The sequence below is a fragment of the Notolepis coatsorum genome (assembly GCF_963971535.1).
Source record: "Notolepis coatsorum genome assembly, chromosome: 17".
In the NCBI taxonomy this organism is placed as follows: Eukaryota; Metazoa; Chordata; class Actinopteri; order Aulopiformes; family Paralepididae; genus Notolepis; species Notolepis coatsorum.
Window position 1 is genome coordinate 79,348,062 of NC_140181.1, and position 25,229 is coordinate 79,373,290.

The 25,229-nt window shown below is 43.1% G+C and overlaps 1 protein-coding gene across 2 annotated transcripts in view; it reads left to right on the top strand.

Annotated features, from left to right (window-relative positions):
• The window catches only part of prkar2aa (protein kinase, cAMP-dependent, regulatory, type II, alpha A), a 215,420-nt gene that overhangs the window by 159,550 nt on the left and 30,641 nt on the right, over positions 1-25,229 (top strand). For both annotated transcript variants that reach the window (XM_084333758.1, XM_084333759.1), the window contains exons 3-4: positions 1,342-1,377; positions 25,009-25,145. In XM_084333758.1, the coding sequence (XP_084189884.1) occupies positions 1,342-1,377; positions 25,009-25,145 (173 nt within the window). The remainder of the gene's footprint in view (positions 1-1,341; positions 1,378-25,008; positions 25,146-25,229) is intronic.

Here is a 25,229-nt window from a genome sequence, read left to right on the forward strand (position 1 = left end):
CCAAATCATGTTGTTTATCGAGTTATTGGTAACGGATCGCTATCCATTGTGTCGCGCTCGAGTCCCTGGGCCTATAGCGAGTGATCGGACCGAATTTGGATGAGCACCAGTTTCCGTTTCCGGTTTGGGCGATCCGCCGATCCGCCACCAGATGGCGCTCTTGAACCGTTGGAGAGTTGAGAGGGGATCAACAGTAGATCTCAAGTCTCCGCGGGAGAAATATGATTGCGATCACAGATTTTTGAAATATTGATCTCAATGACGTGTTACGGCGTCATTGGCAGAATTAGCATGGCAGGGAATGACGAGTTAAGGCGTCCTTGGCGATTAAAGTGTTAACATGGCTGCCCCCAACAGACTAATACAACAACATTATAACGACGGTGTTACATTTGCTCCATTCTGTTTTACTCTCAGTCTTCCCAGCAGCAGCCAAACACGTCCCTGCCAGTTCTCTCCAGGAGCACTGAGCTCAGCACCGCATCTGGCAGTTCTGGGGGAAGTCATGGTGGAGATCATTTACAGACGGCCTTTTGCTGCATCATTTCAGAAAAGTTTAAACCCAGTTAAGACTTTTTGCGCAATGGAATCAGACCAAACAGCCGACCACTTATCTAAGACTTTATCCTATATGTCATTATTTATTCAACTCATTTATTCCATCGCATATTTTGCACTCTTATTCAATATTTCCAAAATCCATCTCCAGCGTGCATGAAAACCTTTTTTTGCACAATTGAGGAAATTACATTTTGCCATTTCCATTAAGCTTTTCTAAGGCGATACTTCAAAATAAAGTATGCATAAAAATGGGGTAATGGAAACACTGCTATTGTCTCGTCTCTCTCTTGATCCCTTTCACTCTCCCCATATCTCACTATGATCTCTCTTCTCCTTCCTCACACTGTCTGGCTTTCTGTCATATCTCTTCCTCTGCCTCTCTTCTTATATTCTCTCTCTCTCTCTCTCTCTCTCTCTCTCTCTCTCTCTCTCTCTCTCTCTCTCTCTCTCTCTTCTATCTTTCTCTCTATCTTTCTCTCTCTTTCTCTCTCCTTTCTATCTTTCTCTCCATCTTTATCTCTCTCTTTCTCCTTGTCTCATTTCTCTCCCCCTCCCTCCCCTCTTTCCGTCTCTCTCTCTCTCCCTTTCCAGTTGAGTTATGGTTATGAAAACCCATCTGTTTAGGTTTTGTAAGTATATGATGATGATAATAAATTAGATGAAAACAATCTCCTAGTGATGTTGAATGGCGTTATGTAAAAACAACACAGGCAATTGTATTAATGTTCCTCTCTTCTCTTCTCTCCCTTGCTCCCCCTCTCTCCCTCTATCTCTCTACAGCCCCTCCACCCAGCAGATTCAACAGGAGAGTGTCAGGTAAGTTTGTGTGTGTAGTGTGTGTTTGATGTCATGTCTGCACTGGGGACATTGCTGCATACATCACCGGTTAACTGGCTCACCACACCTTTCATCTGTGTGTGTGTGTGTGTGTGGCAGGATGTGTGTAGGGGGTGTGTGCCATGCGTATGAAACACTATCTAAACTGCGTCTGTCTGCGTCATCCATGATAAGTACAGTTTAAGTGGTTCACTCTACCATTTTTACATGTCCCTTTTGTGGTCGTCTCTGCTGTTTTCTTGTGTGGCGGTTGGTTGTGTGTGTGTGTGTGTTTGTTGGTTGTGTGTTTCAGTGAGTGAATGTACTGTATGTGTTGTTGGTGTCGTGCTTGTTCAACACTGTTTGTCTGTGTCTCTCTGTCAGTGAGTGAGTGAGTGTATGCATTGTCTGTCTTGAATGTTTATTTTTACCATTGTGTTTGTTTATGTTAGACGGCACACACACGCATTGAGGGGGGTGGGGGGGGGGGGGGTACACTGGCCCGAACTTTTTACAAACACTTTATTTGATTGCTATTTTGTAGGGTTAGGCAATAACCCTACAAATGTCCAAAATATAATATCACAATATTTTTCTTCGTTTTTCTATGGTATTTAGTTTTCCAGTACAAATTACAATGTAAATGTAATTTGTAGATGTTGATGCTTGGCCGAGCGTGTGAGTGAAGCGCTGGTCTCATAAGTGAGGAGCGTATCTTTAATATCCGTCACTCAAACCGCCCCAAGGCTGCTCAAATGTGCTGCATTCCTCTCATGATGCCGCTTTGCCAAAGAGCCCATTCATCGCCCCGGCTATTTTGGACAAACATTATAAAGTTACTGGCAGTTACTGATTAGTTGTAAGTTTAATGTTCAAATTGCCCATCTGCCCACCCATCTGTCTACTGTTCACTTTCAATTAGGTTGGGTGAAGTTGAGGCTCCACTATGGAGTAGAGAGGGACAGAGGCCCAGGCTTCACTATGGAGTAGAGAGGGACAGAGCTGAGGCTTCACTGTGGAGCTGAGAGGGACAGGCCCAGGCTTCACTATGGAGCTGAGAGGGACAGAGCTGAGGCTTCACTATGGAGTAGAGAGGGACAGAGCTGAGGCTTCACTGTAGAGCTGAGAGGGACAGAGCTGAGGCTTCACTATGGAGTAGAGAGGGACAGAGCTGAGGCTTCACTATGGAGTAGAGAGGGACAGAGCTGAGGCTTCACTATGGAGTAGAGAGGGACAGAGCTGAGGCTTCACTATGGAGTAGAGAGGGACAGAGCTGAGGCTTCACTATGGAGTAGAGAGGGACAGAGCTGAGGCTTCACTATGGAGTAGAGAGGGACAGAGCTGAGGCTTCACTGTAGAGCTGAGAGGGACAGAGCTGAGGCTTCACTGTGGAGTAGAGAGGGACAGAGCTGAGGCTTCACTATGGAGTAGAGAGGGACAGAGGCCCAGGCTTCACTATGGAGTAGAGAGGGACAGAGCTGAGGCTTCACTATGGAGCTGAGAGGGACAGAGGCCCAGGCTTCACTATGGAGTAGAGGGGGACAGAGCTGAGGCTTCACTGTGGAGCTGAGAGGGACAGAGCTGAGGCTTCACTGTGGAGTAGAGAGGGACAGAGCTGAGGCTTCACTGTGGAGCTGAGAGGGACAGAGGCCCAGGCTTCACTATGGAGTAGAGAGGGACAGAGGCCCAGGCTTCACTATGGAGCTGAGAGGGACAGAGCTGAGGCTTCACTATGGAGTAGAGAGGGACAGAGCTGAGGCTTCACTGTGGAGCTGAGAGGGACAGGCCCAGGCTTCACTATGGAGCTGAGAGGGACAGAGCTGAGGCTTCACTGTGGAGCTGAGAGGGACAGAGCTGAGGCTTCACTCGCAGCTCTTTGGGAAATGCTGCTTTTTTCCATTATGATTCCAATTAAAATCATGAGGCTAGCCTACATAGCCTATACTTAGCGCGAGGGAAATCACCCCTCATCTGCGTCATACAGTAGCCTAACAGCGTACATGCTGCCGAAACCAAGTTGCAGAAAACCACTTGCCACCCATCAATTCCAGCGTTGGTTTTCACCAACCGAGAGGATTTAGAGTGATCTTTCTCCCTACGCGAGTGGGGGAGGGGTCAAGATTGGCGAGGAGGGAGAGCCGTGGACAGTGCGGAGTGCGTTCACAGGAGTCTTATTTCGCTCAGCTCCGCCTCCATTCTCTGGTGGATGATTCCCATGGTGTTTACACTGTAATAATACTTCGTTTTGTATAGCGCCTTTCAGAGGACCCAAGGTCGCTTTACATAAGGGGGGGGGGGGGAGATAACAAAATTAACAAACATAGTGGACAGACACAACATATACATATATAGTGAGAAAGTTAGGGGTTGAAGGCCAGGTTGAAGAGGTGGGTTTTGAGCAGTTTTTTAAATGAGTCCAGAGTTGGGGTGGTGCAGAGTTCTGCAGGGAGGGAGTTCCAGAGGGTGGGAGCTGCCACACTGAAAGCTCTGTCCCCGAACGTCCGTAGTCTGGTTCGGGGGATGGAGAGCTGACCAGTGTCCGTGGATCACAGGGACCGTGACTGAGTGTAGGGGTGGAGGAGGTCAGTGAGGTACTGAGGTGCCAGGGCGTGAAGGGATTTGTAGGTGAGCAGGAGGGTTTTGTAGGTGATGCAGGATTTGATGGGGAGCCAGTGGAGGTGGATGAGGATGGGGGTGATGTGCTGCCAGGGTTTGGTGCGGGTTAGAACCCTGGCAGCTGAATTTTGAACATACTGGAGCCTGTCCAGGGTTTTGCTTGGGACCCCGGACAGGACCCCGTTGCAGTAGTCCAGGCGGGAGGTGACGAAGGCGTGGATGAGGGTCTCAGCTGTGGTGTCGGAAAGTGATGGTCGGAGTCGGGAAATGTTTCGGAGGTGAAAGAAGGCGGATTTGGTGAGGGAATTTACATGGGATTGATAGGAAAGGGTGGAGTCCAGGATAACGCTGTAGAAGAATGTATATTACGATCACGCACATTAATGCAGATACTCTTGCATGCTTCACCGAGCGCGATGTTGCGTTTCCCAATACCATTTTGAAAACCTATTACCTGTTCGTAAACAGATTACAGGTGGATATTTCATGAGAAGATTCATTAACATAGCTTGACTAAAGGAAGGGCGTATAGAAAGGAGGGATGGAGCCCAGGCCCAGCTTTAGGTCCAGCTTTAGGACCAGCTTTAAGCCCATCTTTAAGCCCAGCTTTAGGCCCAGCTTTAGGTCCAGCTTTAAGACCAGCTTTAAGCCCATCTTTAAGACCAGCTTTAAGCCCATCTTTAAGACCAGCTTTAGGCCCAGCTTTAGGTCCAGCTTTAAGACCAGTTTTAAGCCCAGCTTTAAACCCATCCCTAAACAGTCAACATCATCAATGGTATTGACGACTGCTCATGGTAATTTTTCTAATTCTAGTAATTTTTTTATTTGTTTTTACATCTATTTTGAAAACAAATGTTTGATTTGTTCATAGATGGGTCCAGAGAGAAACACCCAGAGGAAGGGAGCTAATAAAGGCTTTTACTATATAACTAACTCATTGTTGTCTGAAGTGAACCTGGATGCTCGTGCTCCCAACCACAGAGATACAACGTTTTTCCTCAACCCTTGAAAACTGATATTCTGGTCAGCCATTGTGCTCTTCCATGTATCTTTGTGCCTGCCCTTCTGTCTGCTTACCTGCCTGTCTCTCTGTTCATCTGTCTGTCTCTGTCTGTCTGTCTGTCTATTTGTGTTATGGATGTTAAGCACTATTGTCCTCTATACTTATGTGTAGTGTGTGTGTTTGAAAGAGAGAGACTGTATGTCATGCATCTGAAGCCCTATTTAACCTTCTCACCATAATGCTCCACGTGTGTACTCATGTGTGTGAGTGAGTGAGTGAGTGAGTGTGTGTTTCGTTTTTTAGAGAGAGACTGTATGTCATACACGTCAAGCCCTATTTAACCTTCTCACCATAATGCTTGGTGTGTGTTTATGTGTGTGTTGTTATGTGTACTTTGCTCCTATTTTCTCACGCCTCAGTCCTACTAGTCTGCTGTTAGCATGAGTAATTGCATGTCACCAGTCGCTCCACAGCCTTGTACTTTGATTTAGTCCTTGGGTGTGGCTCAGTGATGTCAAGACTAGATGGCGTACTTCTCACAGCCACAAGACCAGTGGTTCTAAACCCCTCCCTGTCTAAAGTCCAGGTCCCATAACACTCCCCTCGACTCCCTCGATACATATCTTTTTTGTCTCTGTGCGTGCATTTAGCTTTGGGAATAGACGCTCCGTTAGCATAGCTTAGCTTCATCACTGGAAGTGAGGCAGATCCGTAGCCTTACAGTGCCTTACAGTGTATTGCAAGGTCTGACATTGACCAAACTTGATATGCATGACCTTGGTGGGCTCTAGGTCAACTCCTGAAAAGGGGGTCAATGTCAGACTTTGCAATCAAAAGTTAGGGGGCTAATAACCCTTGCCATAATTTCAGTGCGCCCCCTAACTTTTGATTGCAATAAATAAATAAATAATCTGTTTTTTCCCCCACAATAAATAAGAACATTATTGATTTGTGAGTGCCAGTATTCTGTTTGTTTTGATCCTTGTCACAACATCAAATCCTTGCACCAGATACTTTGTTCAAGAGTTCTGCTCACTTCTACTTCTCACCATGGTAAGAAATGGCATCCAATAAAAATTTCATGCGAATGACCCAGAACATTTCTGAGTGAGCGCATTGTGGTCGAGCGAAATGGAGGCACCAGAACAGGCTATTATTCACATATTTGTTACATGGGGACCTGGAATTGAGAACGACTCCCCAGTCTTTTTTCCAAAGACACATTCCCACAGAATACTTGACAGACTCCTGGATTCGATCCGTTATGATGCGCACATATTTTTTTTATAACTCTTTATTTTGGTTCATTTTTCACATCTTTTCCAACGTCACTTTTTTTTACATTTTTGCATGTACATTTTCCTTAACTTTTTCACATATACAATTTTTCTTTACAGTATGAATTCCGCTTTTTCATAGACAATTTACAATTTTGTTTCAGTGGTTACGAAAGTTTGCATAAACATTTGAAACATTTTCCTTTTCTTTTCCAAAATCACCTTCACATTTTACAACAACCTTTTCTTTTCAGTATGATGTTCCGTTTTTGCATAGCCAATCTACTCATTTTTCTAGAATAAGCCAACCACCACCACAAGACAAACGAGACTCACAGGACATGGCATTGGTATATGAGGGATAGCCGTTTTCGTTCTTGTTTGGTCTGGTCCGTTTATGGTCCTGACATTCATTTCCCAGTTATTGCATTATGTTAGCTGCCTCCCCTTACTCTACCTTCTTCCCAACATTTAACATATAACATTTAACACGTTATTGAATTCGACCTCCAAGCGAGGGGGGAAACACCCGCTCCTCTTGGCATAAACCCCGTTGGTGTGCGAGGGAGAGCCCCTCGTTAGGGGGGGGCCCTGCGCTAAGGGTGTGTGACGAGGCGTCTATCTGAAACCCCTCCATCCCTTGGTCCAACGTTGTCTGCTAAAGAAAACCTACGCTAATAAAATGACCTTACCCCTCCCGGGCACTTAGTAAACATTGCCATGACCACAGAAACAAGAGGAGTCTTATGGTTTCTTTCTCATTGTTTTTTAAGGATGTGTGTACTCGCTGAGCCTCTCTCGCTCTCAGTGCAGCGGCCCCTCTGTCTGCCTGGTGCTGGTGCCGTCGGCTCGTCCCGTCTCTCGCGTTCCGAGGCGCCTGAGGCCCCGGTTCCCTCCTCGCCTCCTTCCAGTACTTCTTTAAATCTTCATGTTGGAGTTTGGGGTCTGGAAGCGGGTTCCTTTTATCTTCAGTGCTTTTTTAATTCATGCTTCTCTCGGCACCAGCTCCTTGGTTGTATATTCGTGTTCCATGCTCTTCTCGTGACTTGTCGGCACGTTGTCATCTTGCCACATTTTATTTAAGCTAGCGACCACGTTAGCTTCGATGTCGAACTCCTCTGTGGTCTCGTTTTTCGAGTTTTTAAACGTTTTTTCCCTTCCCTTCTTCTTTTTCACGGAAGCATACTAGGACCGCTACTCTTCCTAATTTATGCAAATGACATGTCGTCAGCCTGTGACTGCAACTTGTTCCTGTTTGCGGACGACTCAGCCCTGCTGGTCTCTGACAAGAACAAGTTGCAGGTTGAAAAAACCCTCAGCTCGGAACTAGGCAAAATCTGCATATGGCTCGCTGATAACAAACTATCATTACACATGGGCAAAACAGAGTCCATTCTCTTCGGTTCAAATAACAAACTCAGCAAGACCGACGGCTTCTCAGTTACAGTGGGTGACAATATTGTCACAAGGAAAGACGAAATTACCTACCTGGGTTCCATCCTAGAGGCAAACCAGAATACCCTGAAGACTCTGGCAGGAGCACTCATTCAAGGGTACTATGACTATGCGTGCACCTCATGGTACCAAAGCACCTCAAAGGCGCTTAAAACAAAATTACAAACATCACAAAACAAACTGGTCAGACTACTACTTGACCTGAACCCCAGAACCCACCTCACCCCTGCCCACTTTGACAACCTAGGATGGCTTAGAGTAGACGACAGAGTACAGCAACTTGCAATGGGCCTGGTCTACAAGATACACTATACGACCGGGGTGCCCATGTACATGTCAAAATACTTCCCAAAGGTCAGTGAATACCACAACCACTACACCAGAGGAAGCTCAACAAATCATGTTAAACCCAGATTCGGCTCAAACAAGGGACTAAACACGTTTCGCAATTATGCCACAACAATGTGGAACGCCCTACCCAAAGCTGTAAAGGAATGTGAATCCCTGCCCACATTCAAAACCGCTCTTAAAGAGCACCTACAGGAGGCTGCAATTCGAAACTGGCCACCGTAAATGCCCAAAACCCCCACCACCTCCTAATAGACAGTCTCCTCCCCACCGCATGTATATATTCCCTCCCCGCCGTATGTATATTTCTCTCCCACCCACCCACCCCGTCCTAATGTACAGTCCCCTCCCCATCATATGTATATACTCTGTCAGGATCTAGGGGTAACAGTACTGTATATTGGAATACCGTTTATGTCACAAATGTATCAGTACTAAATACCTATATGTCCCTATGCCATAAATGTCATGTATGTTGTGTATGTCATACATGTCTATGAATTGAAAATGGGGGACCCTGATGGAAACAAGACAAACGTCTTTCTCAGGTCTGCATCCCCTTAACAATTGTATGTATTGAGCCGTACTGTATTGTACCCATTCTGCAATCTGTTAAATAAAGTTTTCATTCATTCATTCATTCATCCTTCCCTTTCCTTCTTCCACTCATCTACCTTTTGATTTAGATATTTGTGTTCATTGAATTCTTGAAGTGGAAGAATTATCTTCCGCCCGGGAGAGCAGTCTTCTATGCGTCTGTGCCCTCTAACGGCATACCGGAAGTCCCCATGATGCGCTAATTTAATAACTTGAGTGCACTACCTCAAGCAAAAAAATAATATATATATATATCTATAAGGATACTGCAAAGACAGTTTTGTGGCTGAAATGATTGGGATATACTTTCACATTAGATTCATGTTATCAGGGGACCTGTCTTCACCAAAATACAGTAGGTAATTTGCACTCGAATTTCTATCTTACAAATGATGGACATAGCAGATTCACATATTATGATTATAATCCGCAATGATCTCAGCTGGTCATTAACAGGCTACTAGTCTCATGCAAATGGGCTACTCATCGTGGGACAGCAAGCACTTCAGATCTTTGTCTCTTCTAGAAGCCTTTGCCAATTCATCAGAGAGGAGGTGATTTAAAGGCCTTGGCTAGATCCTCTTGACTTTGTATTAATAGCCATACAATCGTATGAGCGCTGCTGATAAGTATTCTGCTTAATGTGAGCTCCCTGCCCGCCTTATCGATGACAGGCTTATTATGTGTTGGCCCAGTTTGCATGCCATTGCACACATGAATCTTGTGAAGTCCAGGCAATGCGTAGGATCTGGGGCGACAGCGGCTTAGGGGGTAGAGCGGTCGTCTGTTAATCGGAAGGTTCCCGGTTCGTGTCCCACTCCTCCCCGCAGTGTGTCGGAAGTGTCCCTCAGCAAGACACTTAACCCCTAACTGCTCCTGATGAGCAGGTTGGCACTGCATGGTTGCCTCCGCCATCAATGTTCAAGTTCAAGTTCAAGTTCTTTAATAGTTGTCATACAGAAGTACAGAATACTTTCATACAAAATGCTTCTTACTGTTACGCTCCAGAGACTGTGCTAGACAAGATAGTATCAAATAACATAATAACATAATATAGCATGAATTTAGAAGAAGAAAAATGAGGTCACAGTGTTCGGTATAGACATATGTACAATGTTCTGAGTTACCATATAATATACAATACACAATACTATGCAGTGTACTAATGTACAGTACTATCTAGTGCAAAGCAGAAATGGGATGAGGTACAATTTTAGGTACAATTTACAGTAAGGTGTACGAGTTGTAGTGCAATCCTTCATCCATAAATATAAAGTGTGGGGAGTGGGTGCTACAGTGTGTTTGTTTAAAGTGGGTGTGTGCTATAAAGTGTGTGGAGTGGGTGCTACAGTGTGTTTGTTTAAAGTGAGTGTGTGCGTGTGGATGTGTGTGCTATGTGCGTTTGGTGGTTGTTGTTGTGTAGTGTTCATTCATTGTTCGTTTAGCAGCCTGATGGCCTGGGGATAGAAGCTTCTTCTGAGTCTTTCTGTGCTCGCCTTGAGACTCCGGTATCGCTTGCCTGACCGCAGCAGTTCAAAGAGGCAGTTGTTCGGGTGACTGGAGTCTTTAATGATTCTCTTAGCCTTGCCCTTGCAACGCTTGTTGTAAATGTTCTGGAGGGTGGGGAGCCCCCCTCCAATTGTGCGTTCGGCTGAACGTGTCACTCTTTGTAGTCTGCTTCGGTCTTGTGCAGTGCTATTCCCAAACCAGGAGGTGATGTTGCCGGTCAAGATGCTCTCTATTGTACATGAGTAGAAGTTCTTAAGGATCTTCTGGCTGACTTGGAACTTCCTTAGGCGCCTGAGGAAGTAGAGGCGTTGTCGTGCCTTCTTCACAACACTGTCAATGTGTGTGGTCCATGTCAAGTCCTCGGATATGTAGGCTCCGAGGTACTTAAAGCTGTTGACTCTCTCAACCGGTGCCCCGTCGATGCTGAGGGGGCTGTAGTCCTTGACCCCCGACCTCCTGAAGTCCACAATCATCTCCTTTGTTTTGCTGACGTTCAGGGAGAGGCTGTTTTCCTGGCACCATCCCGCCAGGACCTTGACCTCTTCCAGGTAGGCCCTCTCGTCGTTGGCAGAGATCAGGCCCACCACCACTGTGTCGTCAGCAAATTTGATGATTGTATTGCTACTCCGCTGAGCCACACAGTCGTGTGTGTACAGGGAGTAGAGGAGGGGACTCAGAACACAGCCCTGGGGGGCCCCTATGTTGAGGGTGATGGATGAGGAGGTGCAGTTGCCTGCTCTCACCACCTGGGGTCTGCCAGTCAGGAAGTCCAAGTCCAATGTGTGGGTGAATGTGAGGCATACAATGTTAAAAGCTCTTTGGATAAAAGCGCTATATAAATGCAGTCCATTTCAAATCTGCATTATTCTTTTCTCAAATAATGTTTCCTGAATTCAGATTTTTATTAATTTTAGTCGTAAATAAAATACAACTGCATGTCTGTGCAGTCTGAGTGCAGTCAAGTCGTCGCTCTGATGTGTAGAATTGTGTAACATGGGATACTGGCGCAAATTAAGCAAGTGCCTGTTCCCCTGAGTTCACGCCCCATGGAAGCTGCGTCTCTCTCTGTTCGCCTCTGACTTCTCTCAGAATGCCAAGCGAGAGGGTCAGATGGGGACTGCGGTCATCTGTTCTAACTTTATGAGCTTTTAAACGTTCATGGATTGCTTCAACATCTTGGCTTCATCCTCTCATTGGATCATTGATGAACGAGCCTCTGTGGAAGTCACAGTGGGGAACACACCGACACCCACAGCTATAGATGCACAGAATACAAACACAGACCACAGTTCTGGCCCAGATTTGTATTGCCCTGGTGTAGAATTATGTTTCTGATCATGATATTAATGGCTCATAAAGAAAGAAATTTCATAATATATTTGCAGGTTTCCCTAAAAGCTCAAAATGCTGTGTCATTCCGCGTTCATGTCTGGATACCATGTAGTTCAGTTCAGATCAGTTCAGAGTTTTTTATTTGTAGGCCTGTTTACACTTGTAGACTGTGTCAATCATGTGTCAACGCTTCAAACAGAGCAGCGGAGAAAGCTGATGGCAGGCAAATGAACATGATCAAAGCCTGCTGTTGTGTTTTAAGTGTTAAGCTCCCGAGGAAATGGTGTAAATGCACAATGTGAACGTTCTGAGTCAATTAACTGGCAATATTAAAACAATTGTTAAATAATAGTAATCTTCTTACAACATATTTCGATTTATTTCCCTTTTTTCCCCAATTTAACTTGATGGTTGACTCCAACAGAGTATTCTTTTCACAAGATACGATGAGATATTCCTGTATTGATCCCCTCTGGGAATCATAGCAGCATGGGGATGGGGGGGGGGGGGGAGCAGACAGTTATGGGCAGGGTAATAGTAGAAGACATAAATATAGGCAATAAAACTAGTAAAGATGAAAATAAGCAGTGTAAACAATGAAACAATATAATTAACTCTGAATATAAGCATATGAGCAAGTAAGCAGTAATCAGAGGTGCAGATGAGGGTCAGTATGCCCTATCAGTTATAAGAAACTAGATAGAAAGATTATAAATAGAATGTTGAATGTATATCTTTACGTGATACACAGTAGATTAACTGTGCACATCCAACCAGCTTCTAGGCTAGTAGCAGGATAAAGGTACGACTGAAGTATAAAAAAAAAAAAAAAAAAAGGAAATGTATATATATATATATACGGTATATATAATATATCCACACACTGGATTACAGCTCCCAGTACATTATTTCATTTTCATCATCAGACAGGCTTTCCTTCAGTCTTTTCTTCACATTTAGGCATTATCAAATTATTCAATGCATTATCTTGTGCATTTCAGAACTGTAAGACCGTTGTGAAAATCTTTATTAGGGAAATCGGTTACACCCAAAACAAGCCAACCAAATTGTCCATATTTCCAGTGGCGCAAAGAGTAGACATTTCCTATACTTAAGTTTGTAAGTAAGTACTGTAAGTAAAAGTATAAATACCCAGATAAAATAGTACTCTTGTAAAAGTAAAAGCCCTTCATTAAAAAAAAATCGTAAATAAAGTGTTTATATAAAAGTATTAACTCAATCAGCGCCAGAGGGCGCTGTGTACTGTGTTGGTTAAAAGGCCAACGCTTTAAAGTATAAGAATATGTGGTGGTGTTTGCAGGGCTAAAACTATATTATATATTATAGCTATGGATATAAAACGATTGCCCATTTGACATCGAGTATCGTTCAATATGTGAAAAAGAAATATTTTTTTCATCCATACATTCCCGTTTTATGAATGGTGAATATAAGTATAGTTTTAGAGCGGTCTAGGGTAATTCCCAAAAGGCTGCGTAATAGCCATATGTGTGTATTCTACTAAAAGCGTTGTCGTTTCTTGCCTGGACTAGCTACTATTCTCAAATCAAATCTAGAGTATAGGTATTATGTTTCACCATGAATGCATGAAAGGGGGGGGGGGGGGGGGTCGTTTTTTTAATGCTTTGATCGTCACCAACGGAATACGTTACACAGTACGTTACACACATACGCTCCGAAATAACGATGAAAACCCGACTTTTCTCGGGTTTGGCGCTCAAGCGTCGGCGAGTTAACCCGACTTTATTCGGGTCTGGCGTACATTGAGTTAAAGTAAAAAGTGCACATTCTGTATGCCGTTTGTATATTCTATTTGTTGGGAGCATTCAGCACCATTGTTGACCTCTAAAGGTTATTTTAAAGTGGTTTGTGGTCCAGTTATGCCGGCTCTGACAGGCTTCACATTTGAAAATGCATTATCTTCATCAAGCAATGCTTTGCAAAATATTTTTCCTCAAAGTAACAAGTAACCAATGGGTTCAGATAAATGTAGTGGAGTAAAAAGGACAGAGTTCTCCTAAAAATGAAAATATTCAAGTACAAGTACCTCAAGATTATACTTAAAGTACAGTACTTGAGTAACAATACTTAGGTAGTACTTTGTACCACTGCATATTTCTGAGCTTGTAAAAGGTTGTTGTGGTAAGTGCTTGACATGCCCTTCTCCATTAGACCAAACCTCTTCAACCAGTGACCTAAATGAGGGATTAAGTCTGTTCCCCTCCAGGCCAGGACCACGGCTCACTGAAACTCTGTCATTAGTATAAGTGAGGCTCCAACAGCTGTATGTCCCAGGATGACCCATGTTGGCTTTCAACTAGCATTAGGGCTTGCACTTTTCATCATCATCATTCAAACTTAGTAAAACATTAAAGGTGCTATATAACATTTCTAGGTAGAATTATTTTTAGAAAATAATACATCCACAGAGCTTTTAGAAAGGTGCAGAATAAAACTCTTTTCCCCCCAAAGTGAACTAAATAAATGCATGATGTTTCCAAAGTCCTGATTATGATTTCAAGCAGCCCTTGCAGCCGAAAACTGTTTTGTACTCCCTCTTCTTGTCTGCTTATCTCTCTCTCTCTCTCCTCTTGCTCTCCGCACTCTCTGCCCAAACTAGCACTATTCAAACCTAATCGTTTTGTCACAGTGTTCTTTCGGCAGAAATGAGTGCCTTCGTACATTTTGTCGCCTACTCAGTCTGCCTGTAATCGAAGCACTATCTATCTCTCTCTCTCTCTCTCTCTCTCTCTCTCTCTCTCTCTCTCTCTCTCTCTCTCTCTCTCTCTCTCTCTCTCTCTCTATCTCTCTCTCTCTCACTCAGAGCAGGTGACTAGATGACAACTACATTATAACAAGATCACATACAAGTTTGAATTGATTTGATCAAATTCATTTAATTATTTTGGGGGGGGAGTGACGGCCCTAGTTTCAACCTATAGGTTAAAGGAACACGGCAACATTATGGGTAATGAGTCAGACATGAAATTCATTCATTCAAACCTTTATTTAAAATTGAAAGGCAAATGAGGTTTCTCTCATTTACAGCAACATCAAGTATACATATAGAAATAAGCACACACAAAAAAGGCATATAAAATCATAACAATAAGACAACAAGGTGAGACAAAAGTAAGGATAACCAATCAATTAACCTCTTAACACTTTGGGAGCCAGCCGTGTTTTCCTTTTTACCCCCTTGAATGCCCAAACCCACTCCAATGTTAACTTAATATCGCCTAATCTATGTTTTAAATTATGGCTATGTGTCTAATCTGCCCGTCGCTTATCAAAGACTCATTTTCCAGTCAACATTGTCAAGGCAGATTGTTTTTTTATCGCTTCATTTCCGTTTGATAGCATTTTGAAAATCACTCGTTTTCGCGGAAAAAACAACCCATTCTATGATAATCGTCTTTTACTGGAATATTCCAGAACGTTGTCATTTGTCGGCTTATTTATGAATCGTTTTCAAATAAACGCTAGATGATCGATAGTATATGTGTGCGCACGCACGCTCGTGCCGCGCGCTGATAATCGCTGCTCTTATTTCCTGATGGCTTTTACAGTCAAAACAGCTATATCACATATAGGGGAAACGCTTATATATCCGTGAAAACGAGTCTGATTATCCTAAGTAGGGATGCAGCGAAATTTCGGCACCGAAAGTTTTCGGCCGAAAATGGCAAAAAATGGCCTTTCGGCTTTTGGCCGAAAGAGTTTTTTCACCGAAAATATATCACCGAAACAGAAACAACCTAACAACCTCGCGTGTTGTGATGATGTCGCGCTGTCGGGAGTCGCGCTGCCCCTATGTAAACTCTGCGCGCAACGCGTCCAACAAATGCGTCCCCAACATGCTTCCATATCCTCATTCACTATTATGCCCGTCGCGGTAGGAGTGATCTAATATGCATATCATTCGCGTGTTGTTGTGATGATGTCACGCTGTCAGGAGTCGCGCCGCCTCCATGTAAACTCTGCGCGCAACGCGTCCAACAAATGCGTCTTCAACATGCCTTTACATCCCCATTCACCATATGCCCGTTGCGGTTAATCACTGAGTGATCTAATATGCATATTATTCAGAGCGAGAGGGGGGGGGGATTGTGTTTCTCACATTGACTCGGTCTGTCGCGCGTCTACTGTGCCGAGTCAAGCGAGCACATTCAGCTGGGGACTAGAAAGGTGCGCTCAGTAGAGCACAGATGTCCGCTGCGGCAGCCAGAGAAAAGATGGAATTAATGTACTGTATGCATTCAGAAGTGCTGAATAAATGTTTTATGGACCCATAATAGTGATTATTTAAGTTAAGTTTTGCCATAATCATATATTTTTCCATAATCATAATGTTCCACAACATTGGTAAAAAAAAATCTATTCTATGAATCATTTTCGGCCTTTCGGTTTTCGGCCAACTGTTTTCTATTTTCGGTATCGGTTTCGGCCAAAAATTTCCCATTCGGTGCATCCCTAATCCTAAGACTGATAACATAGATTCCTTACCTGAGGTCAGATGGTATCCAAATGGTTTATTCCAATTTCCGATCGCCATTCGAAAATCGCTCATTTGATTGATCCATCGTGTATACAGTAAAACACATATTCGCCGGGGAACCAAGGCTCCAGAATGAACTCTGGTAGACCCCGGTTACATCAGTGAGAAGTCAGAAATCCTTTCTCCCATTCACTTTCATTGAGTTCAATCCAAAAGGGTGATTTACCATCTGGGAGACGATGGGGGGCGCTTTTTTCACATTTGAGTGCCGGCGGTGCCTAGGGATGGGAATTGATAGGATTTTATCGATACGATTCCATTATCGATTCTGCTTATCGATTCGATTCTTTATCGATACCCTTATCGATACCTGATCAATTTATAATTTACATAAATAAATTGGAAATGCAACAGAACTACATTTACATTTACATTTAGCTGACACTTTTATCCAAAGCGACTTACAAGTTCTGTACGACAAGCCATCAGGAAGGGCACAACTCTATCAGCTGAGCAACAATGTTCATCAAAGTGTTGAGTGCTACAGTGTAGGTTAGTTTATTAGGACAAGTGCATGACAGTACGGTTAGTTAGGGTTAGATATATTTTTTTTTATTCAGATAATGGTTGAAGAAGTGCGTCTTTAGTCGACGGCGAAAGATTGGACGTGATTCGGCTGTCCTAACTGGGGTGGGTAGTTCATTCCACCATTGTGGGGCAAGGACTGAGAATAGGCGACTTCTCTTTGATGACCCTCCCGGAGCTTGGATAGGAGTAGGTCTGAGGTGGCCAGAAGATGCAGAGCGTAGGGGTCTAAGCTGGTTAGAATAACAACATGCAACTTGACATTTCTGATTGTCATTTATTGTTGAGCCCCCATGTCAGAAAAATACAAAAACTGTAAAAAATAAAACATTAACTATAGCCTACACTTAAATAAAATAATGTATTTGAGATTCTCTTAAAATGTATTTATTTTTTTATTCTTAAACTAATTTAATCTATTGAATAACAGGTCGTTATTCCTCTGACTTCTGTCTCACACACACACACAGAGCTCCCTCCCCGGGCCCCTGTCCTATAAGGTATTGGCTTGTGTTGCTACACGGACACATTTGTATGTTGCACCACCACAGTACTTCCTGGCTTACAGTGTAGACTAGTAAACAAACACTCCGTCTCTTATTATATGTGAACTAAAGAGTACAAGGTTTACACAACAGCCCCCACCTGCTGTTTTATTGTATTTGTACCTGTACTATCTGCTGTCAGCTGTTTATGTTTTGTTTTGTGAGCTTGATTAAATAGCGTTAGCTCACGTTAGCTAGCGTTAGCTCCGCGGCTAATTTTAGCTCACCCTGAACTAAATCAATGACTAGGTTCTAAAGCATTCAAGTAGTTTTCACTGCACATAGAAGTAGGGATGCACGATAATTATCGGGCCGATAATTATCGGGCCGATAATTATCGGGCCGATATCAGCAATTATGACGTCATCCCGATAAACTCGATAACGTTATTGATAGCTCCGATAACATATAATAAATTTTTTGGTTAAAAGAAATCCGGTGTGGGTGGATTTGGATGAAGGGCGCTTGTTTTTATTATAGCCTCCTCCCGTTTTGCCAGTACTGTGGTAAAACTGATAGCGTGTGGTTTAGGAACAGGGAGTTTTTCACAAATCCAGCGCTCCCCTTCTTGGCTGTGACGTAGTCACGTTACATTCGGAGACAGACGGTCGATCTGCCAATTACGTTCCACGGCTTGCACCCACCTCTTCTTCTTACCACAAATCAGAAGCTCTCGTTCGTTTATTTACCTCCGGATTGTCAGCCATTACTCTACTCGGAGCTAATGTTATCTCCCCGCCAGCCACATTGACAAGTACCAACGCTTATACATTACTGGCAAATGTCTTGTTGCACTTGTGGCAACGAGCGTTGTCAGCATCGACTTTAGTAAAATAGACCCAGACTTTTGAACATTTCGTTCTGTCCATTATGAGAGCAGAGCTGTCTGTGTGTGTGTGTGTGTGTGTGTGTGTGTGTGAGTGAGTTAGTGTGTGTGTGTGGGAGGGAGGGGAAGAGAGGAGAGCACAGCAGGCAGAGACACAGGCAGGAGAGATAATAGACAACTGCCAACAAGATTAGTTTGCGACGTTTAAATTCCTAAAAAAAAACTCCATAATTTCTCGAGTACCGATAGCAGTACCGATGACGTCGGAGCTTATAAATACCCAAAAATAATAATTTGATAAAAAAAAAATATATATATATATATATATATACAGTTAAAAAAAATATTATAATACAATAAATATCGGCTTGAGGAGCATAAAGTTATCGGTGTCAAAAAATCAATATCGTGCATCCCTACATAGAAGTAGCCAAACAGCGGGAGCATTTCGGGAGCATATTACCAAAACCCAGGCAATTTCGAGCCCTTAAGGAATCAAATAGAGTCTGCCATGGCTACATGCTAACGTTATTGCGCAACTGTAGGAAAAACCTGGCAGCGATAAGGGAATCGAAAGTCACGGGAGCCACACGGTTCCAGGCATCGGCCAATTAGGAACCGGGAACCGGTTTTCGATTCCCATCCCTAGCGGTGCCTGGATCTCCAGCGGTAGGCTCGCTTGATGCAATATGATTTCAGATCGCTAATAATAATAATAATTAAAAAAAAAAGAGAAATCTCGTGATGGGCATTCAACGGTCGGGGGGTAAACCCGAGAAAAGCCGTGAGTGGCATTCAAAGTGTTAAGCCCGGAGCCCTATTTTCTGAAAATCCACCTAAAATACATACCTTAAGTAAATGGAATATTGCTCCACTTCTACAAGGACCATTTGCATATTATTGGTATCTAGGGACTGATTGATTGATTGATTGAAAAGTTTATTAACAGATTGCAGAATGGGTACAGTACAGTACAGCTCAATACATACAATTGTTAAGGGGATGCAGACCAGAGAAAGACTTTCGTCTTGTTTACATCAGGGTCCCCCATTTTCAATTCATCATAACATATATGACTGTAAGATCCTGATCAAACTGGCCAGTATCACGTCTTCATCTGTTTTGGCTCTCCATCCAATTCCTCTGCGTTGTGTCATTTTAATGGTCCTGACGTCTCCGATACCGGTTGATAAGATCCTTATCTCTCCCGTTAGTGCAATCCATAAACCATACTGATTCTCCACCTCCGTAAGAATTCGACACCGTGAGATACCTTATGAGGAAAAGCGTTTTATTGCTATAAACAGAACCTCATAATCAGATGTTATCAGATGTTATCAAATTGTATTGTCCTTGAAGAGTCTATTCTAATGATCTTTCGGTGTGTTCGTCTATCGTCCTTTTGTTATTCAGTCCAATAGTGGTCAGGCCTGTTCGTTAGCCGAGACCATCCTCGTGGTAGCCGAAGCTAATGCTGATGTGGCATTCTTCCTCCCCCCCCCCCCCCCCCCCCCTCTCAATGAGAGGAGAGAGTGTCTTCGTGTGATCTCAGTCCTACTCGCTCTTGGTCAGATTCTAGTCTGCCTTCCACCCGGAAACACCGTTCGACTTATAGATGTTCGTCGTCGCAACGACGGCCCCGCCTTCTGGTTGTCATGCGACGTGTTGTCATGACAACTGCGTTAATAACCTTTACACACATTAAACGTTTCATTCACTGTGAACCGCTCTCCCTCGCTCTGGGAGACACTCCGTCTTATCTCAGATGTTCTTACAAGGAATGTCAACAAACACCCTCGCTGGCAGTGTATTCAATCCACTGGTCACCGTTCTGAACCAACCTCTGCTAAGCCAAACACATTTCTGCCCTCTCTGACCTGGCACTGTTAGATGCTACCATCTTCCCCCAATCTATACATCACATACATTGAAAAAGCACCCCAAATCCCTCAACATACATGACATACAGATAGACAGTACTGCTACATCTATACATTTATGACATATCAGATTTGCAAATACAGTACTGTTTGTGATACAAAAGTGTCCAGAAAAAGTGTATATACATTTGGCGTAGAAACTGTACATTGGAGGAGGTTGGGTGGGTGGGGTGGGGTTGGGTGGGTTGGTTGAGGGCTGTACATTGGAGGTGGGGGGGGGGGGGGGGGGTTGGGTAGGGGACACACACACATTTTACACTGTACATTGGAATACTGACAAAGCCTTACTTGGTCATTTACTGTACGCCTAGGTTAGGACATTTGTAGGGGCCAGTTTCGAATTGCAGTCTCACGTAGGTGTTTTTTTAGAGTGTTTTTGAAAGTGGGTAGTGATTCACATTCCTTTACAGCTTTAGGTAGGGCGTTCCACATTGATGTGGCATAATTGCGAAACGTGTTTAGTCCCTTGTTTGAGCCGAATCTGGGTTTTACATGATTTGTGGAGCTCCCTCTGGTGTTGTGATCGTGGTATTCACTGACCTTTGGGAAGTATTTTGACATGTACATGGGTACCTTGGTCGCGTAGTGTATCTTGTAGACCAGGCCCATTGCAAGTTGCTGTACTCTGTCGTCTACTCTAAGCCATCCTAGGTTGTCAAAGTGGGCAGGGGTGAGGTGGGTTCTAGGAGTCAGGTCAAGCAGTAGTCTGACTAGCTTGTTTTGAGATGTTTGTAATTTGGTTTTTAGTGCCTTTGAGGTGCTTTGGTACCATGAGGTGCAAGCATAGTCGTAGTACCCTTGAATGAGTGCTCCTGCTAGAGTCTTCAGGGTATTCTTGTTTACCAGAGAGGAGATCCGGTACAAGAATCGCGTTCGTTGGTTGACTTTTTTTATTACATTGGATGCCATTTTGTCACAGGAAAGATTAGCCTCTAGGATGGAACCCAGGTAGGTAATTTCAGAAACATCTATGGACATCTATGGACCTCAGTGAATGTATTCCCAGTGTCAGAAATATTGTGTATTACTAGGCTTGCTTAAATTGTGATGAAACAAAGGAGAATATGAATTATGATTTTTCTTTGACAGTGAATAACACCATGCTAAAAATGACCAGACATTAAAAACTGCCACTGATCTCGTTCAGTACCTTCTTTAGATCATGTGTACAAAAAAATCGAAGGAAATGAATAAAGGGAAGATGATTAAACAGAAGGTTTTGTAGATACAGTACTGAATTCTCCCATCCGGACCAATGCAATTTGAAATATTATAGAATATAGAATAGCAGGCTTATAAATTACCTTATTATAGCCAATTCGCACATTTATGGATTGTGCCAAATCTTATATTTCAAATGCCCGAGTTCAATTTGGATTTAGTATCACCAGGCGTGCATAAGAACAGATAATGAAATCTACTGTATGTACAGTAGCTTTTTTATTTTTGCCAGGGTGCCACAATTTTGAAACTAATTTCAAATCTAATTGTTGCTACATGCTAAAAATAGGGAAGAGAAACTAACTGCACTTCAATATATGCCAATAACATTAAGTTTTGTGGTTTATTATCCCGAGTAATAAGATATATTAAAAAAATTCATACAGAAGTAATTTGCTTGAAACCCCATCGAGGCCTTTGGGAAGTGTCGTTCGGAAAAATTCCAAAGCTCATCGAAAGCTCTCTGTGTCCTCTTCAAAATGGCGTAAAAGAAACTACAATTCCCGATGTTAAATATTTCCAAAATCGTCGACTTTCGCGACCAAAACAACAGCAAAACGAAAACGAAAATCTAATAACACTTTAAACCTATTGGTAAACTAACGTATTGATGATAATATACATTATAACTGCTGTTATGACATGGTTATGATGTTTATACTTGAATACGTTTGAAAAATAAAATGATACTTTTGTCAGACAGTCTAGAGACAGATTGATTTATGACGTGGTGTCATTTTCGGTCCGCCGATGGACCGCACAGGTGGAAGAGGTTAAAACAACGTACAACTTGATTGACAAAGGTTGGAGTTCAAGGTTTTCAACAACTAAAATGCAGATTTACCCTATTCAGAGCAAACTCAGGGGACCTTAACACATTGGGCGCCGGTGGTTGTGCCCATCATTGTACCCAGTCTGCCACCGTTGAAAGCCTATGGAGATGTTTACCTTCTTTGCAGGGCTATAACTTTTACAATTGTATTGCTATATTGACATTACTATTAGGGATGCACGATATTGATTTTTTGACACCGATACCGATAACTTTATGCTCCTCAAGCCGATAACCGATATCAATAACCGATATTTATTGTATTATATATATATATATTTTTTTTAATGTATATATATTATTTTTTTGATTTTTTTTTTTTTTTTAGTATTTATAAGCTCCGACGTCATCGGTACTGCTATCGGTACTCGAGAAATTATGGAGTTTTTTTTTGAGGAATTTAAACGTCGCAAACTAATCTTGTTGGCCGTTTTCTATATCTCTCCTGCCTCGGTGTCTCTGCCTGCGCGAGGAGCGGGCAGTGCTCACACACACACTCACTCACACACACACACACACACACACACACACACACGGGTGCTGCCGAGTACAGACAGCTCTGCTCTCATCATGGCGGACAGAACGAAACGTTCAAAAGTCTGGGTCTATTTTACTAAAGTCGATGCTGACAACGCTCGTTGCCACAAGTGCAACAAGACATTTGCCAGTAATGTATAAGCGCTGGTACTTGTCAATGTGGCTGGCGGGGAGCTAACGTTATTAGCCTGAGCTCCGAGTAGAATAATGGCCGACAATCCGGAGGTAAATAAACGAACGAGAGCTTCTGATTGGTGGTAAGAAGAAGAGGTGGGTGCAAGCGGTGGGACGTAATTGGCAGATCGACTGTCTGCCTCCGAATGTAACGTGACTACGTCACAGCCAAGAAAGGGAGCGCTGGATTTGTGAAAAACTCCCTGTTCCTAAACCACACGCTCTCAGTCGTACCACAGTACTGGCAAAACGGGAGGAGGCTATAATAAAAACAAGCGCCCTTCATCCAAATCCACCCACACCGGATTTCTTTTAACCAAAAAATGTATTATATATTATCGGAGCTATCAATAACGTTAACGGGTTTATCGGGATGACGTCATAATTGCTGATATCGGCCCAATAATTATCGTGCATCCCTAATTACTATGGCTCATTCAACATCGATTATCTATCGTTCAGGATGTAGGAACGTTATATTTTTTCATTCATACATTGTTGTGTTAATACCGTCTAAGTATGTTTTTAAGGTTTTCTGCTGTAATTCCAAAAACAAGAGTTATAGGCCCTGACTCATATGATAGATTATCGATTGGCGTTTCTTTCCTATACACGCTATATTAAAAAATTTAAATGTTTATGATCGGTATACATTATGCTTCATCATGTGTGAAGGAAAGGGGGGGGGGCTCGTTTATAATTCCTTGATCGTCAGTAACGGCTTTATTTAGTATGGGTTGATATGTTGAGAAGATGGTTTGCAGTGAAATAAATAAACAATCGGCCTGAAAATAACGTTAATGTCCTCTTACCGTTCGCCGATGAGACTGGAGGAAAGAGATCCCAATTATTTGACGCCGATCTCCTAGATCCATTTCCGGTTTGTATGGCACAATAAACACCGAAATCATATCGATTATTGCGTTTCGAAAGCGATCCAAATGCACTAGTGTTTGTCTGGATCCATGTAACAAGATATGACTGCCGGAGGGATTTCCTCGACGCACCGATCACCACTTCTGGTTTTGGCGAGAGTGTAACTTGCCCGACCATCCACCAGGCGGCGGTATTGAGGCGTTGCAATCTCATACAGGGTGCCGCTGCAGTCTGGAGGGAGGCTGGATGAATTATGAATGCCATGGCGAAAAAATGAAATATTTATCCCAAAAACTATTTACGCCGTTGTTGGCGTTCAACGCATGGCGGGCAAAAACGGCGTAAGTTGTTTTTGGCGACCAATGTGTTAAGGACCATTCCAATAATGATGTAGTATAAGGAGGTAGCTTACCAATAAGGGCCTTAAAAATGAACAAATACCAGTGTTTGTTGCACCTCTCCATCAGAGAGGACCAACCAACCTTCTCATAACGGACACAGTGATGAGTGTCGTATCTGTCATTAGTGATGAATCTGAGGGCAGAGTGATGGACAGAGTCCAGGGATTTGACGTGGAGAAGACTGTAAGCGCATTTCACATAATGTTGCTGTGTTCCTCTTAAGAAAGTAGGGCCTGCCCTGTTGTCAGGGTTTTGTTTTTAAAATGTTCATGATGGAGGTTGTTCACTGGTCTTGTTACCACAGGGTCTGGTCCGCCGGCCCCGTTTACAACTGCTCTAAAGCAGATTTGTATTTGTAGTTTCAGCCAACCACAGCAGAGGGCTTTGCCTTTGGTGTTTTAAAAGACACAATGCCACTTTAATTTTAGAAATAACCGTTTTTGACAGCTGTTGGAAGAACTGTCGATTTTATAGAGTAACTCGAATAATTTGATAACAAAAAATACCAAAATAGTCATTAGTTACTCAGATTCAGATTACTTTATTCACCATATTGTAAACACAAATGGAACGTGATATGACATTTCAGTGCATAACTTTTTTCACAAATAAGAATAACATAATAATAAATAATAATAAAGTGCAAAACAGGACAGAACAGTGAGACGACAATAAGACAATAACGTGCAGTGGTTGGAGACATGTTTATAGTGCAGCACAATGTTTACTGACAGCCCTAGTTACATTCCATGACTAGTTTGAAGTTCTACCCCATCAAACTCCTCCCTCTATTTTCATGCGTGTTGTGCGTCTGTCAGTCTGTGCCTGTCTGCGTGTATATTACTTTATCTTCTCTGCTCCTCCAATCAGTGTGAAGGTCTCTAACATACTGTCTCTCTCCTCCTGTGTGTGTGTGTCTCTCTCTCCCCTCTCCTGCCAGTTTGTGTGAAGGTCTCTCTAACATACAGTACTCTCTCTTCTCTCCTGCCAGTGTGTGTGAAGGTCTCTCTAACATACATTACTCTCTCTCCTCTCCAGTTTGTGCGGAAGCGTTTAACCCAGATGATGAAGAGGAGGATACAGAACCCAGAGTGGTTCACCCCAAAACAGACGAGCAGCGCTGCCGACTGCAGGAGGCCTGCCGAGACATCCTGCTATTCAAAACATTAGACCCGGTATATAACAAATATAATGTACATATAGAATGTATACTGTATGCATATATATACCTGGTATATAACAAATATAATATACATATA